Source organism: Podarcis gaigeae (genome assembly GCF_964106915.1).
Source record: "Podarcis gaigeae genome assembly, chromosome: 14".
NCBI classification, from domain to species: Eukaryota; Metazoa; Chordata; class Lepidosauria; order Squamata; family Lacertidae; genus Podarcis; species Podarcis gaigeae.
The window spans coordinates 43977519-43995403 of NC_139690.1; the positions used below are offsets into that span (position 1 = coordinate 43977519).

General features: G+C 43.3%; 1 protein-coding gene across 3 annotated transcripts in view; it reads right to left on the reverse strand.

Annotated features, from left to right (window-relative positions):
• The window catches only part of USP22 (ubiquitin specific peptidase 22), a 106021-nt gene that overhangs the window by 9055 nt on the left and 79081 nt on the right, over window positions 1-17885 (reverse strand). For all 3 annotated transcript variants that reach the window (XM_083711611.1, XM_083711612.1, XM_083711613.1), the window contains 4 exons: window positions 12980-13127; window positions 10108-10213; window positions 9157-9315; window positions 2024-2150 (listed from right to left, as the gene is read on the reverse strand). In XM_083711611.1, coding sequence (XP_083567737.1) covers window positions 2024-2150; window positions 9157-9315; window positions 10108-10213; window positions 12980-13127 — 540 coding nt within the window. The remainder of the gene's footprint in view (window positions 1-2023; window positions 2151-9156; window positions 9316-10107; window positions 10214-12979; window positions 13128-17885) is intronic.

Here is a 17885-nt window from a genome sequence, read left to right on the forward strand (position 1 = left end):
GAAAATGGGAAGTGTGATAAGCGCCACACTTTCATCATCATTTAAGCAGAATGCCACAGAAGAATGAGAGCAGGGAGCAAAAAGATGAATGAACTGTTCTTTAAGAAGGTGGCACCTCTCTCCATTTCTCGGAACTCCTGTCCTATTTACACTCTTTGTTAATTATTCTCAGCTTACAGCACCATAACAATTCCCTAGCAACAGATCAGGCTGTTTAAAAAAGAAGAATCACATGGACTAGATATCCTTTTGCATTTCTCCTCATCTTTTTTCACAGCATTATTAACACTGTCAGAACATATCCCCCTCATAATGACTTTGTTATCATTAGTTAAGCTACAAATAACTTACAGTTTCATAATTAAACAGCTGGTGGAATTTAGCAAAATTACTTTCACCAGTGTCTGAATGCTCTTTTGATGCATGAAATATTAAATCTTAATTTTGGAAAGGACGGCACAATAGCTTGTGGCAAGAGATCCGCCTCTGCTATTCAGCACAGATCTACGAATACTGTTTCAGTTTGAAGCCATCCTTCTCTGTACTTTAGGTTAAGTGGGAACCAGGTGTCTGCACAACTATGAATACACCTGAAAGTGCAAAAAATACAAATACAAAGGCAGATTCCCTACTGTGGAATCTGCTAACTATCACAACCATTTCCTCTTAATCCTAAGACAAAAGCAGGACATTCTGATTACAGTATTGGGAAATGCTGGCAAATGCTGGGAGCTACTTGAGGCCCATCAAAGGTCTGTTAAGAATGTTTTAAAAGCATATACCTTGCAAGGTGTACATTAAATGCTTAATAGACCAACATCCTTGTGAACACCCAATTGTGCCTGCTTGTCATTTCCATAAATCACACAATGAAAGGCAGAGAGCATAGTTCCAGTAGCAAAAACCTCTGCCCAGTAGGGCCCTTTGGATCTGAGACTGGACCAGAAGTGGTAATAATAATAATAACAAATGTATACTCCGCCCATCTGGCTGGGCCTCCCCAGCCACTCTGGGCGGCTTCCATAGAAACCAAAAATACAGTAAAATATCACACGTTAAAAACTTCCCTTAACAGGGCTGCCTTAAGATGTCTTCTGAATGTCAGGTAGTTGTTTATTGCTTTGACATCTGATGGGAGGGCGTTCCACAGGGCGGGTGCCACTACCGAGAAGGCCCTCTGCCTGGTTCCCTGTAGCTTTGCTTCTCGCAATGAGGGAACCGCCAGAAGGCCCTCGGCGCTGGACCTCAGCGTCCGGGCAGAACGATGGGGGTGGAGATGCTCCTTCAGGTATACTGGACCGAGGCCGTTTAGGGCTTTAAAGGTCAGCACCAACACTTTGAATTTTGCTCGGAAACGTACTGGGAGCCAATGTAGGTTACTCCAATCCAGGGATTTTACAGCCAGCTGCTGGAAACGTTTGATTAAAGCAATCAAAAGATGCAGCTCTTTTGACCCAGCAACAACAGAAGGCCAGATTCCAAGTATTTATTTTAGGCCAAGTATTGGCCTAGCCAATGCAGAGGCATCCTGCTGCCCGACAGCAAAGGGAACAATGCTGCACATCCAATTTTCCACCTGTTCTTTTAGAGGGCTCTGAGACTTAAGCATGCAGAGTCTTGGATGGACTAGACTTTCATATCAGATCAGTGGTTCTCAAAACTTTTTTTAGAATAAAGATTTGCTTGCTCCAAATGGAATGTTGTATTAGAGATACATTGGAAAACACAACTCGGATTCTCCTCAGCTGCGCCCGCTCTCATTTTTAAAATATATCTATCCATACTCTGCAAATAATAATAAAAAAATTGATACTATATACTATGCTACACCGAAATGCTTAAATGTTTGATTGTCCTTGAATCTTCCCACACTTGCCATCCTCTCCTGCCACATCCACTGAGAACTACTGTCTTAGATCTTGAGGTTCTTAGATGTAGACTCAGATGTCTTTGGCGGCACCCCAAATCTATCAAGCCTATAAGGGCAGGATTCTCTACCTGAAATCATGATTTGGTAACTTACTTTGAGATGAAAACAGGCCACAATGGGTAATTTCTTCATAGTGAGTTGTTTGGTAGATTCCTGGTAGCTATGGCAACCACTACATTTGATTTTGGCACTGCTTCCTAGATGTTCTGGCCTCGTAAACCTAAACAAATATTTTAAGAAAAGAGTAAACGACCAGCACCAGTAAATCATTTCTATTGCACCTTGAGTTTCCACTTACATCTCCAGCACAATCGTTGGCATGTTTATTCAGAAGTACTTCCTATCAGATTAACTGGCTTACTCACAAGTAAGCATGCATAGGACTGTCAATATGGATGCTTACAGCAAATGAGCCACCGTGATCAAAGAAAGGCTAGCACTTGGTCATCCATAAAAGGAATAGGTAGCACTTTCAGCTCTTGGTTTCTCAGCAATTTTCCAAAAAGCCCTCAAATCCTGCTCCCCAATAAGTAACTGGCTCTTGGCATATGACCTGCTACTAAGATTAGTGTTTTAGAAAGTATTGGGGAAAATTATTGATATCAAAGACCTTTGTACAACCTTATGAAAAACTTAAGTTTCTTTATGGAGACATTTACCCACACTGCTAACACTCATGAAACCACAATTTTAAAACCACATGGATTCAATTTTGGTTCAGCCTCCAATTTGGATGTTTATCACCATGTGGATACCATGAGGAAGGGGAGACCAGCCATTGGTCATCCGCAAAAACTGACTATGATGCTTCTTGCATGGCTAAGTCAACTCTCTTCTCCTTGCCCATTACTGCAATAACTATAATGCAAAGCTAATGATGGGCAAGCTTGCATGATTTTACATGGCAAAACTACGGGATTCTATCCCAAGTCCCAGCCCTGCAAAAGAGACAAGTGTTTGAGAAGGGGTGCTCTGCAAGAAGAGATAATGCATATAAGCATGGAAAATTGTTTCAAAATTTCATCTTGAGTCCCAGCCCTGCAAAAGAGACAAGTGTTTGAGAAGGGGTGCTCTGCAAGAAGAGATAATGCATATAAGCATGGAAAATTGTTTCAAAATTTCATCTTGAGCTTCTTTTTCATGGTCTAATCTACAAACCCAAGACAACATGCTTGCAATTTTTTCCACTTACTCACACTGCAATAAACAGAGAACCAAACCACAATCTTGACAATTCCTACATGCGTGTTGATTACATCTGGGGTTTTTTCCTTTAGACTTTCAACTCAATGACCTTCTTCTTAAAACAGCCTAAACAGGGTTGCCTTCAGATGTCTTCTAAAAGTCTGGTAGTTGTTTTTCTCTTTGACATCTGGTGGAAGGGTGTTCCACAGGGTGGGTGCCACTACCGAGAAGGCCCTTTGCCTCGTTCCCTGTAACTTGGCTTCTTGCACAAGCCTTTATAATGTCCAAACAGTAAGACACCACTCAGATGCAGTCTCAATGAAACAGTGGGGAGGGAGGATTATTCTTTTGTTTTTATTATATATTTTGTGTTTTTTATCTTGTATTTTTATGTTGTGAACCACCCTGAGATCTATGGATGAAAGGCAGTATACAAATTTAATAAAAAGCCTGCATCTGCAATGTATCCTTTCAGACTAGAGAGGGGGCCTCTCACAATGAATGTTCCTCCTTCCCTTTATATGTCAAGATGACCAGGCTAGAGCCCCTTTCTATATGGAGGGATTTAAAAAAAAACTCTTCTGATTTTGCAACTGTGAAGCCTGAAGCACCTTCTCTAAACTGATCACTTGTATTTCTGTTCTGAAGTAACTGTTCCAAATAATGAAATGTGTTTGCCCAATCCACCGTGGAACTTGATAATGAGGTTAACCCATGAACCTGCAGAAAACGACTTGATGGATATAGTAAAATTACTATTTTTAGGCAACGTGCTAGTCCAGTTTTGAGGTAACACATGATTTAGTGCTATGTGAAGGAGTATCGAAAAGCCTGAGGAAAGCATTGGACTTGCATACTCCTCCCTCATTTCTCCTCTTCCTGCACAGCTGAGAGGACAACTTCTGATGAGCTTTCAAAGATGCTGGCTTAGTGTTCTGTGTGATTCAAGCCTCCTGGTTAATAACAAACAAGTCAGTATGATAACTTATGGTATGAACCTCTGTCTGTTTTAACCCATGATTCCTGGTTCATGGGTAACAATGAGATCTTTGAAATGGAAAGTGATCTCAGTAGTTGGCCTTCTGGCTGCGCAGCAGGAGGTGGCAGCAAGGTTTCCAAGTGCAAGCCTGGTACTTCCCTCGGACTTACTAAGGCATGTCTACATAGAGCTAGGCTGTGGTTTAATGTTATGCATGAACCAGTCTTATGGAACTTGCTTTGTCCAAAAGTTACCAGGTGTACTCATCTGAACATTAAGAAACACATTACTTTGAAGGTAGGCAGGTATAGAATGCCAAGGTTTTTAGATTTACCCAGCTAGAACTTGATATTCCTTGCATTCTCTAGCCCAGAGGTTTTCAACCTTTTTGAGTCCATGGTTCTCTTGACTAACTGCCTTCTTTCTGCAGCACCCCTTGGGGCTCAGGAGCCCAGTTATGTCACCCCTTTCCTGCAGAGCTGGCAGCCTCTCACCCTTTTTCGAACACCCTCCCTTCTGGAGTGTTCCCTCAGCCTCCTCTCCTCTCCTGGGAGTACTCTGGGCAGCCGCTGCTGCCATCCCTGGTCTCTGAGCTGCCCCCCTCCCAATAGAGAGGTGCCTCCTCATGCTGCCCCACAGAGGCCTGGGCAGAGGATGCCCCCAGCCTTAGTGGCCCAACAGAAACTGGCCAAAGGTGAATGTGAGGCCAGGACCTCACCTTGGGAGGCAGCAGCAGGGCTGCTGCAACAAACAGCTGTGCAAGCCTTTGAGAGGCAGAGATGTGAGTGGGCATTAGAGGAGAGAGGGAAGGAAAGAGGGACAGAGGCCAGTGTTGCCCACAGCACCCCTGACCATCATTCAAGTCACCCCAGGATGCCACGGGCCAGTGGTTGAAAACCACTGCTCTAGCCAATACTGAAGTGGCTTCATGTGAAGCCTAATGATGGTGTGGCCAGCATCACAATGCTGTTATAGAAGTATTTGGTGTGGGTGCATTTGGAATATTGTGTACAGCATCGGTCGCCCATTCTCAAAAGGATACTGTAGCACTGGAAAAGGGGGGGGAGAGTAACTAACATAACTAGGAGTTTGAGAACCTCCTTCTAAGTAATGACTAAAGCATTTGGGGAGGGGGGGTAAATTATTACGATAGGGGCATAATAGAATGTGTGCAATTATTTATTTAAAAAATTAAGGAAATGCTTCTCTGTATAACAATGTTCTGATGTCCACTGCCATAGGACGTGGTAATGACAGTGGCATAGATACCTGTTTAAAAGGGCAGATGATCTCTTAAAAGGTATAGATATGGTTTTAAGTCATGACAACTAAATAGGATCTCACATGTTCAGATGCAGTGTACCTCTGAATAGCAGATGCCAGTGGAATACAATGGGGAAAGCTGTTGCCTTCAAGCTTGCTTTCCAGAGGCATCCCAACAGCCATTGTTGGGCATTGGATACTGGACTAGATGGAGCCTAAATCTTATCCAGAAGGCCTGTTCTTATATTCTTAGCTACTATGAAGGAGGAGAACTGAAGACCAAGTATTTCATAGAACTGACTAAGCTGATGACTTGTTTTGGAATGTGCACTTGAGAATCCTGACAAGTGAGCAGGGACCTGGAGAAGGGGAAAGTATGGATATTTGTTTGCTAACACAAGTAGTGAATAAAGCAGAAAATCACCATCATACAGCAGTGGAGCATCTCTTTGGAGTGACTTTCCTGTAGCTACAGCAGAGAACTGCTTAGTGATGTCTTGATGCGGAAAGCCTAAACAGAAGGACTTCTGCAGCATTCAACCCGAGCTATGAATAATAATATGACGTCAGGACTAAGCCAAGGAGATATATGAAAACACCTCCTCACTCTCATTATTGAAATGGAAAGCTGCGGAACACAGTGGGGAGAATTTCCTGGATTGTAACCATGCAGAACTTTAGTAAGACATGTAAGGCTCCTCTGACACACCACCTTATTTGGAGGTCAAAAAACTCCATGCAGTATTGCCTACAAATTCATGTATGTTGCTGGACAAATTCTTTGGCAAGGACCTTTTGTATCTCCTTCAGCAATAGGTGGCTTCTCAAAAAGGGATGGAGATATAGCTGATTAACAAATTCTATAGTCTAGGCCTGGATTAATTTCTCAGCTCCATTGTTCAATCGTACAATCATCAGGATGGCTGGAATAGTGCCTACTCTGAAGCCAGAACAAAACTTGCTTCTTGTTGGACTCTGCTCATATGCTGGTCTTCATCACATTTACATGTACAGAGAAGCAGCTTATGTCAGGCAAGGTGAAGCAATGTTTTCTTTTTCCGTAACCAAGCAATCAATGGGCAGCATCCAAAAAGGTAGGTGAAGTTATGGGTCCTGCTGGTTTTATCCTCTTCATATATTTCATAGTTCTTTATGAAAGACTTGGCAATCCTAAAAGCAAGGATTAAACTAGGATGGTTCTTCCTCTTTTAACTGCTCTGGAAGCTGTCAGCTGCAACATGGGACTGCATTGTTGAGCTAAAATCTAAAGACTGTCTTGGTAGACAGATTTTGCTGCTCCCTTCTTCAATATGCGGGTGGGGACGTGGGTGGCGCTGTGGGTAAAACCTCAGTGCCTAGGACTTGCCGATCGTATAGTCGGCGGTTCGAATCCCCGCGGTGGGGTGAGCTCCCGTCTTTTGGTCCCAGCTCCTGCCCACCTAGCAGTTCGAAAGCACCCCTAAGTGCAAGTAGATAAATAGGTACCGCTTTATAGCGGGAAGGTAAACGGCATTTCCGTGTGCTGCGCTGGTGCTGGCTCGCCAGAGCAGCTTCGTCACGCTGGCCACCTGACCCGGAAGTGTCTCCGGACAACACTGGCCATCGGCCTCTCAAGTGAGATGGGCGCACAACCCTAGAGTCAGACACGACTGGCCCATACGGGCAGGGGTACCTTTACCTTTCTTCAATACATTTCTAGCTTTTCCCAATAACTGCAGTTGATCATTACTACTAGGCTTTACGGCTATCGGAATGACAGAAACATTGCTTGCAAGCAATATGGACTTATTTATTTTGATAGGCTTCTGGTTGTTCCAAAGATGGCTATGGAATATGGGCCCCTATGAAAGAGTCCTATCTTTTCTCTCCCGCGATCATCTACACTTTGAGCTTGTATTATCACATGATTGCAGAACTGGGACTATCGAAAGGCTTGTTTGCCTTAGTGATATTGATTGACTACCTTCTCTAATTTTGTTCACAGAATATTGATTTCTTTTATAAGTTGATTTATACAGCGTTACCTTGGGTTACATACACTTCAGGTTACAGACTCCGCTAACCCAGAAATAGTACTTCAGGTTAAGAACTTTGCTTCAGGATGAGAACAGAAATCGCACTGCGGCGGCGCGGTAAGCCCCATTAGCTAAAGTGGTGCTTAAGTTCATCTAGAATAGTGACAGGAATCCTATAGCCAATGGGCCTCATAGAGCTCACCTTCCCTAGTGGCCCAACTTTCTGGTGGTGGCTGTGTCATAATGAAATCCAGAATCAAGCAGGCACAACCCATGATTCATTCCTCTGTAGTGTTGGGTAGAGAGGTATAAATTTTCTGCTCAGTCCAGAGCTGCTATGGAATGAAAATTTCCTCCTCCTTGCTCATCACATGAAAGAGGGCGGTAAATAAGGTGAAGGTAAAAAAAAAGGTAATTAACACCTTACTTCACAGCTGATCTGCATGGATCAGCTGGGGGGTCGGGTGTTGGTATGTCCATGTGCAAGCACCCACTTTGGCCACTCTCAGCACTGATAGGTGCCCCCCACCCAAGGGTGGGCCATGGTTGAAAGATGCCCATGGACTGAAAAAGGTTCCCTACCCCAGCTTTAAGGGCAAGATGGCAGAAATATACACCCTATATCTGGCTGACTTTGCCCCCCCCCACCCCTTTTAGGGTTGATTCCTACCTAGGAATTGGAAAACCCACTTCCATTAAATCTTTATAATCAGAGGTGGGAAGGGAACCCTGCATTCACTATTTCACCACCCACCACACACACCCTGCTTTCCCTAGCTGACAGAATTAAAAATCCTGTTCCATTTATAGAAATGTGCTTTTTTTTGGTGGGGAAGAGGAGATTTTGTATATTTCCTCACATAGGATCTCTGTGAGGATCAAGTTCCTTCAGCCTGGCCAATTATCAAATGTAAGGCAATATAACATAAATAATTTTCTTTTGCCATGAAAATCTTAAAACTCAGTTTTCCCCACTGTGTACAGTATCGCAATGAACTCTGTCATTTGGACCTCTGCTCTTCAGTGCTGAATTAGCTGCCTGGAAACTTCTCTCACATCTAGCTGTTCCACACTACAAGAACTGAAGAAGAGGTACAGAAGAGAAAAGGAAGGAGACAGTGCTAGATTCTTTGCCCAAAGGGTACTGGGAAAACTGGCTGTTTGCCCACCTATTCCTCCTCCCCAGTATCATAAACCCCTCCCTGTCCCTTGAGAGACTCTGTTTCTGTCCCGACAACAAGAATGTAAAGGAGTGGTTGGAAGTCTTGTGGGGAGCAGGAGCAATATTCCTATGTCAAGGTGTGCCCCTGATTCTCAGATATAGTGTAGTCCATAATTCAACAGAATCTACATTAAAAATGTCTTGGAAGAGGAGAGATCAAGCTCTAAGACTCTTTTAGCCATCTGTTTCTCTGCCGATTATTCCAAGAGAGCATATTTTGTGCCAAATGAAGCCGTATTTTCCGCAGTTTATACTTACAACAATGTGTGATAAGCAGTGCTGAAGCCTATCCACGGGGAAACTAACCAGTGGTCATCAGGTGGGACCACTTGAGTCTTGGTTACCTACCAGTTTGTCAGTTTATGCTACATGCTTAGATTTGTCCTGGTTTCTTTTTCTGCAAGTGAACCGAACTGCTCTGCAAGATGATTCAGCAGTTAATAACTGCAGCTGAAGTGCTGTTTTGCTCCTTGGCCATTTGCCCGAAAACTGCTGGTCTGCAGACAGCAGGAGGGGGAGTTAAGATTGCTCCTTGCTAAAGGCCGTCTGCCACAGTTTGTACCTTCGCAAGCAGTCTGTGAGGGTCGTGGTTCCTGACACGTGGCTCTCCCCATTCACCACACTGCCATCGCTGCCTGGGCTCAGAGGCCAAAACGGGGTAGAAGAACCTGGCAAGTCCAAACTGATGTCCCAGAATGGGTCTATCGTCGTGGAAACACCACTAGGGAGGAAGAGGAGAGACTGCAATCAAATGGATAAACTAAGCAATCGTTTGGGCAAAAATGATACATAGGAATGGTTGGCACATCCATTTTCTAAGCAGTAAAGGACTTTGAATGATTCACATGACAAAAGTGAATGATAAAAAATATTAACAATCCTGTAAGTTAATGGATTCTGAAAAATTATTCCTTCTTAAAAGTATGTATCATTTGATATTGACATACAAAAATGTGTTCACAAGACAATTAAACCCCCTAAAAATTAGGAGGAGAGCTCCTTTTATAGCGCCTCTTATCTCAAAATTTAATGTGTGGAACAGCCCTTACTTCAAGGCTTTGTTTACTTGGGAGGGGGTAGGGGTAGGGAGAGGTAGTACTTCACCTCTAGAGGGTGCTCAGACTACAGAAAGCACCTCCATCAAAACAGCTTCTTTTATTGTCAACTTTCTTTAAACGGACCTTTAAGAACCTATTAAAGGGCATAGAATTTTGTGGAATTTACAGCAATAACCACCCCATGAGATATACTGGCAGTGGGAATATGATCACTTAGAACAAGTAGTCCATGGGGTTTAGTGGTACAGAATTCTGGCAGTTCCACTGTGGACCCAGGGCGGTAGGGGGTGAGGAAGAAGAGATCTACTTTCTTTAAACCAGGGGAGTGTGAAGCACACATTCTTTCATAAAAGAGCGTTGGCTATGTCATTTTGTGCATTCCATGTTCATCATTTCAACGTCAAGTGAGTTATTCTGTATTTTAAAATGAAATTAATTAACTCCATCATACTTACTGGCAGACTTGACAAGTGACATCGGACTGTAGTCCACCTGTGAAAATTTGGTCTATGATGCAGTTACAGTGGTTGGGGTTGTTGGCTTTCTTCCCATTATCGTCACCTGAACAAAATAAAATAAAATGGAACAGACTTTGAAACAAATCCCTATGTAATGTATATAGGCAGGTTTGCATAAAGGGCTCCACATACCAGCAATAGCATGTATAGAAAGTTCTTAGCCTCTTTGCTATTATAGAAAGGCCAGGTGAAAGGAAATGGGTGCATGAAGAATATGGAAAGAAAGAAAAAAACCCCACCAAGTGTGAAAGTTACCTCTATATTATTGTTCCTGTTGCACTGAGTTCAATCAATGCAGAGTGGAGAGTCAGTTAATCCAAAATGTACTCTGACAGAGCCCATAGTGGTGTGGGAGGGTAATCTATTATTATTAACCAGAAGAATGGCTTGACTTGGCCTAATTCAAGCACTGATTTCAGAATAGGCCGCACTGCCGAGGTGGTTAGTGAAAATGACTACTTAACCCCACTTAAGAAGACCAGTGAGCGACAAATGTACTTCTAGAAACAACAAGCATTTCCTGGCAAAATCTTAAGAAAACCACACATGCAATCATATATGCACTACCTAAGTGAAATTGCCAAAGTACGGTTAAGCAAGAAAAGAAGGCATCAGCAGCTTTAAACATAGTATAAATTCTGTAGAATAATCTGGTTACCCTACCGTGCCGTGTTCAATAAGCTAAAGGCAAGTTCTAATGTAAGAGCCGAGGCTAAGTTTCTTATTTCATGTTCTAGTCAAGTGGGATTCTCTCAACCACAGGTAAGAGCAAAGTATCATCTAATCACTGTTAAAGCCAGGAGGGGTAAGGGATATGTTTAAACTGACTTAAACTGCAGGTAAGCCTAGTCAGGTGCAATGCTTGACCAAGAGATGAACTTTGTTAACAACCCTAGATCATCAGGGAACCCACCTAGCCATAACTATTACCTGTGACACAGCATCTACAAACTGGCATTAAGGTAGGTGAGGGAAATCTGCTTTATTGGAGGGAGGAAAAAAGACAATCCCATGACCCACTTCCAATCTCTTATATAGTTTGAAAAAGCATATCTCCTCTGGCTGCAAGTGCGTTGCAATATATTAAACCAGAAATAACCAGTTGAAAGCACTAAGCAGGTAAACAGATTCTAAAAAAATAGACTTATCTTCAAATTCTATCAGAGTAACCCACTACCACCAAAGTCAACCACAGTGAATACTCCATTAGGCAACATTAACAATGCATCTACATAAGACATAATAGCAGGATGACAAAATCAAGTTTTGTAAGAAGATACTTTTGCATTGGGCTATTTGGGATGGACAGAGTTAAACTCTCTGCTGGACTATATTTTGCTTTTAACCTTTTTAAAAAGCATTGTTACCTGTCCCCATATCACTGGAACTGGGGAAGCTAGAAATCCCACTGATTTGTAAGAAGGGCCAAGACCAGCTTGGAATACATTATTTTTAGTGGTGAATTACTAAATTTGCACAGCATTTACAAGTGAACTATTTTACTATGGAACAACTGTCAATCAAAAGGGATTTAACTTTCAGCCATAAGACACAGTCCGCTGAATTCTTATTAACACACAATAGGTTCTCTGTTCATTTTTAAAAAGAAGTCATGCAAAGTTGCATTGCTGACTCAGTTGTGGAGTGGGATAGAAAGAAAAAAGCTGCACAGTATCACCTTGCTGCTTTGATTTCTCTTGTTTTGTAATGATTTTATATAATTTTAAAATTTAATTATTGCTTCTATTAATTATCTAAGAGGATCACTTTGATTCTGCTTCAGTGCAAAGAAACAAGACTTAATCCTTGCATCTGAAAAGCATTTCCTTCTCTTTAGGATTTCTGGTACTCAGACAGAAGCCAACAAATGGCCTCTTCACATTTTCACTGTCCATCAGGCAACATCCCTGCTGGATATGCTTAATAGACAGCCATTTCTGCCCACAGGAGGATAAGATTGCTCCCTTTTCAATTACCCAAGTCAATTAGGTTCAGCGAGGAGGGGGTCTCAAAAGACTATTTTGTAAGCTTGTTCACAGCAACACAGAAAGGTATTACCCACTCACTGGGCTTCCCATGGCATCTGGCAAGAAAGGGGGGGAAATGAAATTACCACCTACTTGCACCTGTCAATATGTAAAGCAGCAGCAACAGCAAAAAGGTGTATTATTCAACTGAAAGAAAATTATCACTTAAAGGAAAATGCTGTTCCATATGCCCTAATATAGGGGTCAGCAACCTTTTTCAGCCATGGGCCGGTCCACTGTCCCTCAGACCATGTGGTGGGCCGGACTATATTTTTTTTGGGGGGGGGGGGAATGAACAAATTCCTATGCCCCACAAAGAACCCAGAGATGCATTTTAAATAAAAGTACACATTCTACTCATGTAAAAACACCAGGCAGGCACCACAAATAACTCACGAGATGCATTTTAAATAAAAGGACACATTCTACTCAAGTAAAAACACGCTGATTCCCGGACCATCCGCGGGCCGGATTGAGAAGGCGATTGGGCCACATCTGGCCCACGGGCCCTAGGTTGCCTACCCCTGCCCTAATATATCTGCAAAGGTAAAAACTGAAGAGGTTCAACTATGTGAGGTAGACCGGTTTTTAAAGCTCTATGTGCCCCACATGATGTGGCCAGATGGATCCAACTGAAAATTGTATTATTACATCTGTAATTAAAGTGTAAAAAGGGAAATGCTTCTCCTATACTAGATGGAGAAGGAAACCTGGTTAGTGCTGGAACTGCTCTTGTTTGAGAAGAGGCCATAATGGGAAAAACTGCCAGGAAAAAGCCTTACCTTTGCAGTGTCGATGTAGCACATCTAACGCGGCAATGAGGAACTCGTGTGCATCCTGTTGCTCGTACCCTGCTAAATGCCGTGCATGCGTCCATACCAGGTGCAATAACCTATATGGAATGTGAGGAGATCGGTGCCCAGAGTAGAACTGCTCGGAAAAGAATATAACAAATGGTCAAATATTTTTCATTGGGATGGTTTGAATGCAATAATAAACCATTGTTTAGTGGTATGAGAATGTGCCTAGCCTCTGTCCAAGCCTTTTTGCAGCTGAAAAGGTAAGTTCAGAAGCTTTCACTTCCATCTTTGATTAACTATTGTATTCAATGGTAAGGTAAAGGTAAAGGTACCCCTGCCCGTACGGGCCAGTCTTGACAGACTCTGGGGTTGTGCGCCCATCTCACTCAAGAGGCCAGGGGCCAGCGCTGTCCGGAGACACTTCCGGGTCACGTGGCCAGCGTGACATCGCTGCTCTGGCGAGCCAGAGCCGCACACGGAAACGCCGTTTACCTTCCCGCTGGTAAGCGGTCCCTATTTATCTACTTGCACCCGGAGGTGCTTTCGAACTGCTAGGTTGGCAGGCGCTGGGACTGAGCAGCGGGAGCGCACCCCGCCGCAGGGATTCGAACCGCCGACCTTTCGATCGGCAAGTCCTAGGCGCTGAGGCTTTAACCCACAGCGCCACCTGCGTCCCATGTATTCAATGGTAAGCGAGTTCAAAATTTCAAACTCTGTGTCCGTATCTAACCCACCAACCCAAGCAATTTACCACCATATCAGAAATCTTTTAGGTTACCTAAACCATTTCTGATATAGTATCTTGGAATATTTCATCCCTGTAAGAAATACAATCTTGGGTTTCTTTATCACATGGATATGCAATGTCAAGTCAGAGTTAGCCTTTACTCTGCATTTTTTTATCTGGTACAGAATTCATGGCTGCCCTAGAACTTGGACTTTCAGTCCAGTTCATCAGCTGGTCTTGTCCTCAGCAGCCAACACGATTCAGGGTGTGCTAGGCTGTGGTTGGAGAGCAAAAAATAAATGAAATACTCTACTATGGGCCAGGAATACTTGAGTTTGTGCGGTAATGTTGAACAGGCCTGTGCAATCCACACAGACAAGATCTGGTAGATTGAGCAGACAAGACCAATAGTGGGTCTAATGGTCAAGGTGGTCTTAAACCTTCTGCTGATCTTAAACATCTGCTGTCTTGCGGGGTATCTTTGGGAGAAGAAAAGGCTAAGGAGTAAACTCTACACAAACCCAGAGTAGAGTCCCTATGACAGTTGGGTGGTGCTGTGGATGACTCCTTCTGGCAACTCCTGGCCCTCCAGACACACAGCCCAGGCTTTGCGCACTGGGGAGGTCACTTCACTGCTGCTAACACAGCACTTTGACTTCAGCCCCGGAGGTACACTCCATTATCTTTTGAGACAGATGGATGCCAACAACAGTGCGACTCTAAGGGCAAGGTTGAAGGAAGTACCCAAACAAATAAGCAATGAAGAGTACTGCAAGAGAGTTCTATCTTCATGGGGAAAGGCAGCTGGCAAGGCATTTCCCCCCCCCAAAAAAAAAACTGCAGACATCACTCCAATGGGTGGGTGATATCCGCTGATGGTTTGGGGGTGTGGGGTTCAAATCTATGTCGACTGTGTGCACCAATGCCCCATGACAGAATGCTGTGCACAGCCAATGCAGGAGCATCAAACCACCCCCATCTCAATCATCAGCTGATGAGTTGTGGTTAAACCCTGCTCAGTTTGGTTGTACAGGTCAGTTTTTTGATCAGAAAGTGTCTTGCACAGTAGCACTGCTAAAATGGAGCAAAACCCCTTCATTTTTAGCAGGGGTTTCAATGTAAACATCTACAAAGATGATGAAAGGGCTTGCACTGAATCACCAGGTAAAATGAAGTTATTGCCTTTTTAAACAACAACAACAACAACAACAACAACTCTGCTTTAGATGTGCCATGCTGCCTTCGGACTTTGAAAGTGTCAAATCACCTGGCATCACATCAGGTGACTGACATGTGGGCAATCCTGCCCACCTATCAAATTTAGCCTGCAGGGCCAATCCTGATAAGGGTCTGGCCCATGCAGTCAAAAAGGTTCCCCATCCATTTTACAGCCTTCAAGCCATAAAATTAATACATCTGCAACTGACACACAGCATGCACACCTTTCTACATTATTCAAGTTTTCTTGTGGTGAATGTGGTTCTATTCATTACTGGGACTGTAAACTATGTTCTTATTGTTGTGCACTGCCCTGGGATCTTTGGATAAAGGGTAACATATAAATTGAATTACTACTACTACTACTACTACTAATAAATTGAATTACTACTACATATAAATTGAATTACTACTACTACTACTACTACTACTACTACTACTACTAATAGCAGGCAGTAGACATCTTGCTCAGCCATCTTTGGAGAGGGATAGATGGGGAAGTAACAGCTTGTTGTATATAACCTTATATGCAATTCAGTTAAGAAGGAAAGTTTGTTTTCTTGCACAGCTACCCGTATTTTTGGCATGAAACTACACTGCAGCAATGCAACAATGCACAAGCACTTTTTTTTCATAAGAGGATCAATAGGCAACTCTGAGATGCCAACGAGAATGTCGCCAAGGGACTAGAGCCCGGGTGTGGTAACTGAAATCTGCTGACACTGCAGCTGTGACAACATAATTCAGGGAACTGCAGCAATAAAATTTGTCACTTCTTACAATTAGCCTTGGCACTATCCGGTCACTCTACCCAGTAGCACTTTCCATAATTACTTCACTGCAGCTACCCTTTTTATATTATTTAGTGCTTCATTAGGATGAAAAGGAATCTTAAGAAGCAGCCCATGATAACCACTGGCTATTACCATGCAGAGGATGAAAATGTACCTAACCTGTATATGAGCACAAGCCATGCTGTAGGTGCAGCAATAGTGCCTCTACATTCCTTTAGTCCCCCCTCCCCCCGGACTTCAGCTTGGATGTGGTTCTTCATGTACAATATTTTCAATGAATAACAGTAAGCAGACAAAGAGGCAAAAATAGATTCTACCCTTTGATGTGGAAATGCAGTTCAATACTAGAAAAGAGAGCCAAATGAAAGGTGAAAAGAGAGTGGGGATGGGTGCCAAAGAACTGTTCACACACACACATACAGCACACCAAGATTTTTATCCCAAGGTAATCAAACAATGGGGACGCAGGTGGCGCTGTGGGTTAAAGCCTCAGCGCCTAGGACTTGCCGATCGAAAGGTCGGCGGTTCGAATCCCTGCGGCGGGGTGCGCTCCCGCTGCTCGGTCCCAGCGCCTGCCAACCTAGCAGTTCGAAAGCACCTCCGGGTGCAAGTAGATAAATAGGGACCGCTTACCAGCGGGAAGGTAAACGGCGTTTCCGTGTGCGGCTCTGGCTCGCCAGAGCAGCGATGTCACGCTGGCCACGTGACCCGGAAGTGTCTCCGGACAGCGCTGGCCCCTGGCCTCTTAAGTGAGATGGGCGCACAACCCCAGAGTCTGTCAAGACTGGCCCGTACGGGCAGGGGTACCTTTACCTTTACCTTAATCAAACAATAACCTGGTAAGCTTGTGTGTAGCAAGAGCCCAACACTGTCTCACCATATAAACTACAGAGTACAGCGTGCCCAGCAGGATTAAGACCTTGGAAGATCCTATACTCCAATCTCAGGCTTAATTTCTCAAAGCTTCCTTTTAGGAATCACTGTTTGAATCTATCATCTTTATCCAGTCTCCATTTTCAGAATGGCAGCTGCCTAAAGAGGACATTTATCTCTCTTGTGTGTTGCTTGTCAGCATGGCTGCAGCATCAACTACAGTGGAGGGCTGTGGAAATGCCCTGCGCTTAGGAGAGTGGGTTTCACCTTCTCACCTTGGCCATGGTTTAGGGATATATCGGACTAAGAAACATGGTGAAGCAGGGAGCCTGATCAACCTTAACTGTGGTTAACACCAGTGCCAATTACCGTAATTCTTTTAATTACGGGCAAGAATGTCCTACAATCTTGCCCAGTACCCCCAAAGTGTCTTGGCATAACCACACAAATATGGATGGAAAATAAGCGAAAAAGTCTTCCACACTGCCATCAAATGCTTGTATTTATTCTAATTCCTCATACATCTTTATTTCAGAGATGAACTGTCAAAAAAAAAAGAACATTTTGAACTAACTAAAGCTTCCTTGGGAACAAGCCACTAAATTAATTTATTTGGTGACAAGAGGCTGCAGGAAAAGGGCACTACATGATTCCTGTTTCATTTGATTTGATGAACAAATTCTACATTATTATTATTTGTTTAGGCTGCCCTATGTTACAGATAGCCTTCTTTAAATGTTTCTGAAGGAGGCCTTGTTCGGTCACAGAAACCCATGCGTGTACCTGCACATTGAGGCCACAAAGAGCAGCCACGGTTAAGCAGTATGTCTGAATATGAAAGACATGGTTAAGGGCTGCAATCTGAGGTGCAAAAAGTCCATTTCTAACTGTACACCAAGATGTCCTATGAAAAGAAACACCACATTTCCAGAACTGCATTCTTGTATTAGAAGACTGAATCATCTATCATCTACACACATGCACACTCATAAATATATTCATATTTTTCTCCTATGGAAAGAAGCTAATGAAATAATACTTAGATCTTCTAAGTATTCATCGTGATGTAAACCCTATTCAGTTTTTATGCAATTCTAATCATATTAACATTCTACCACAATAGACAGACAACAGAATAGAACAGCTCCATTTGGCATTCACTCCCTTGATTGTCACCTGGCAGCAGCCATTCTATCAGGCTGCAGGCACAGCAAGAGATGAGAAGAAGGTTTACTTCATAGGCTCTGCTGAGAGACCAGCTATATTTGGCTCTTCA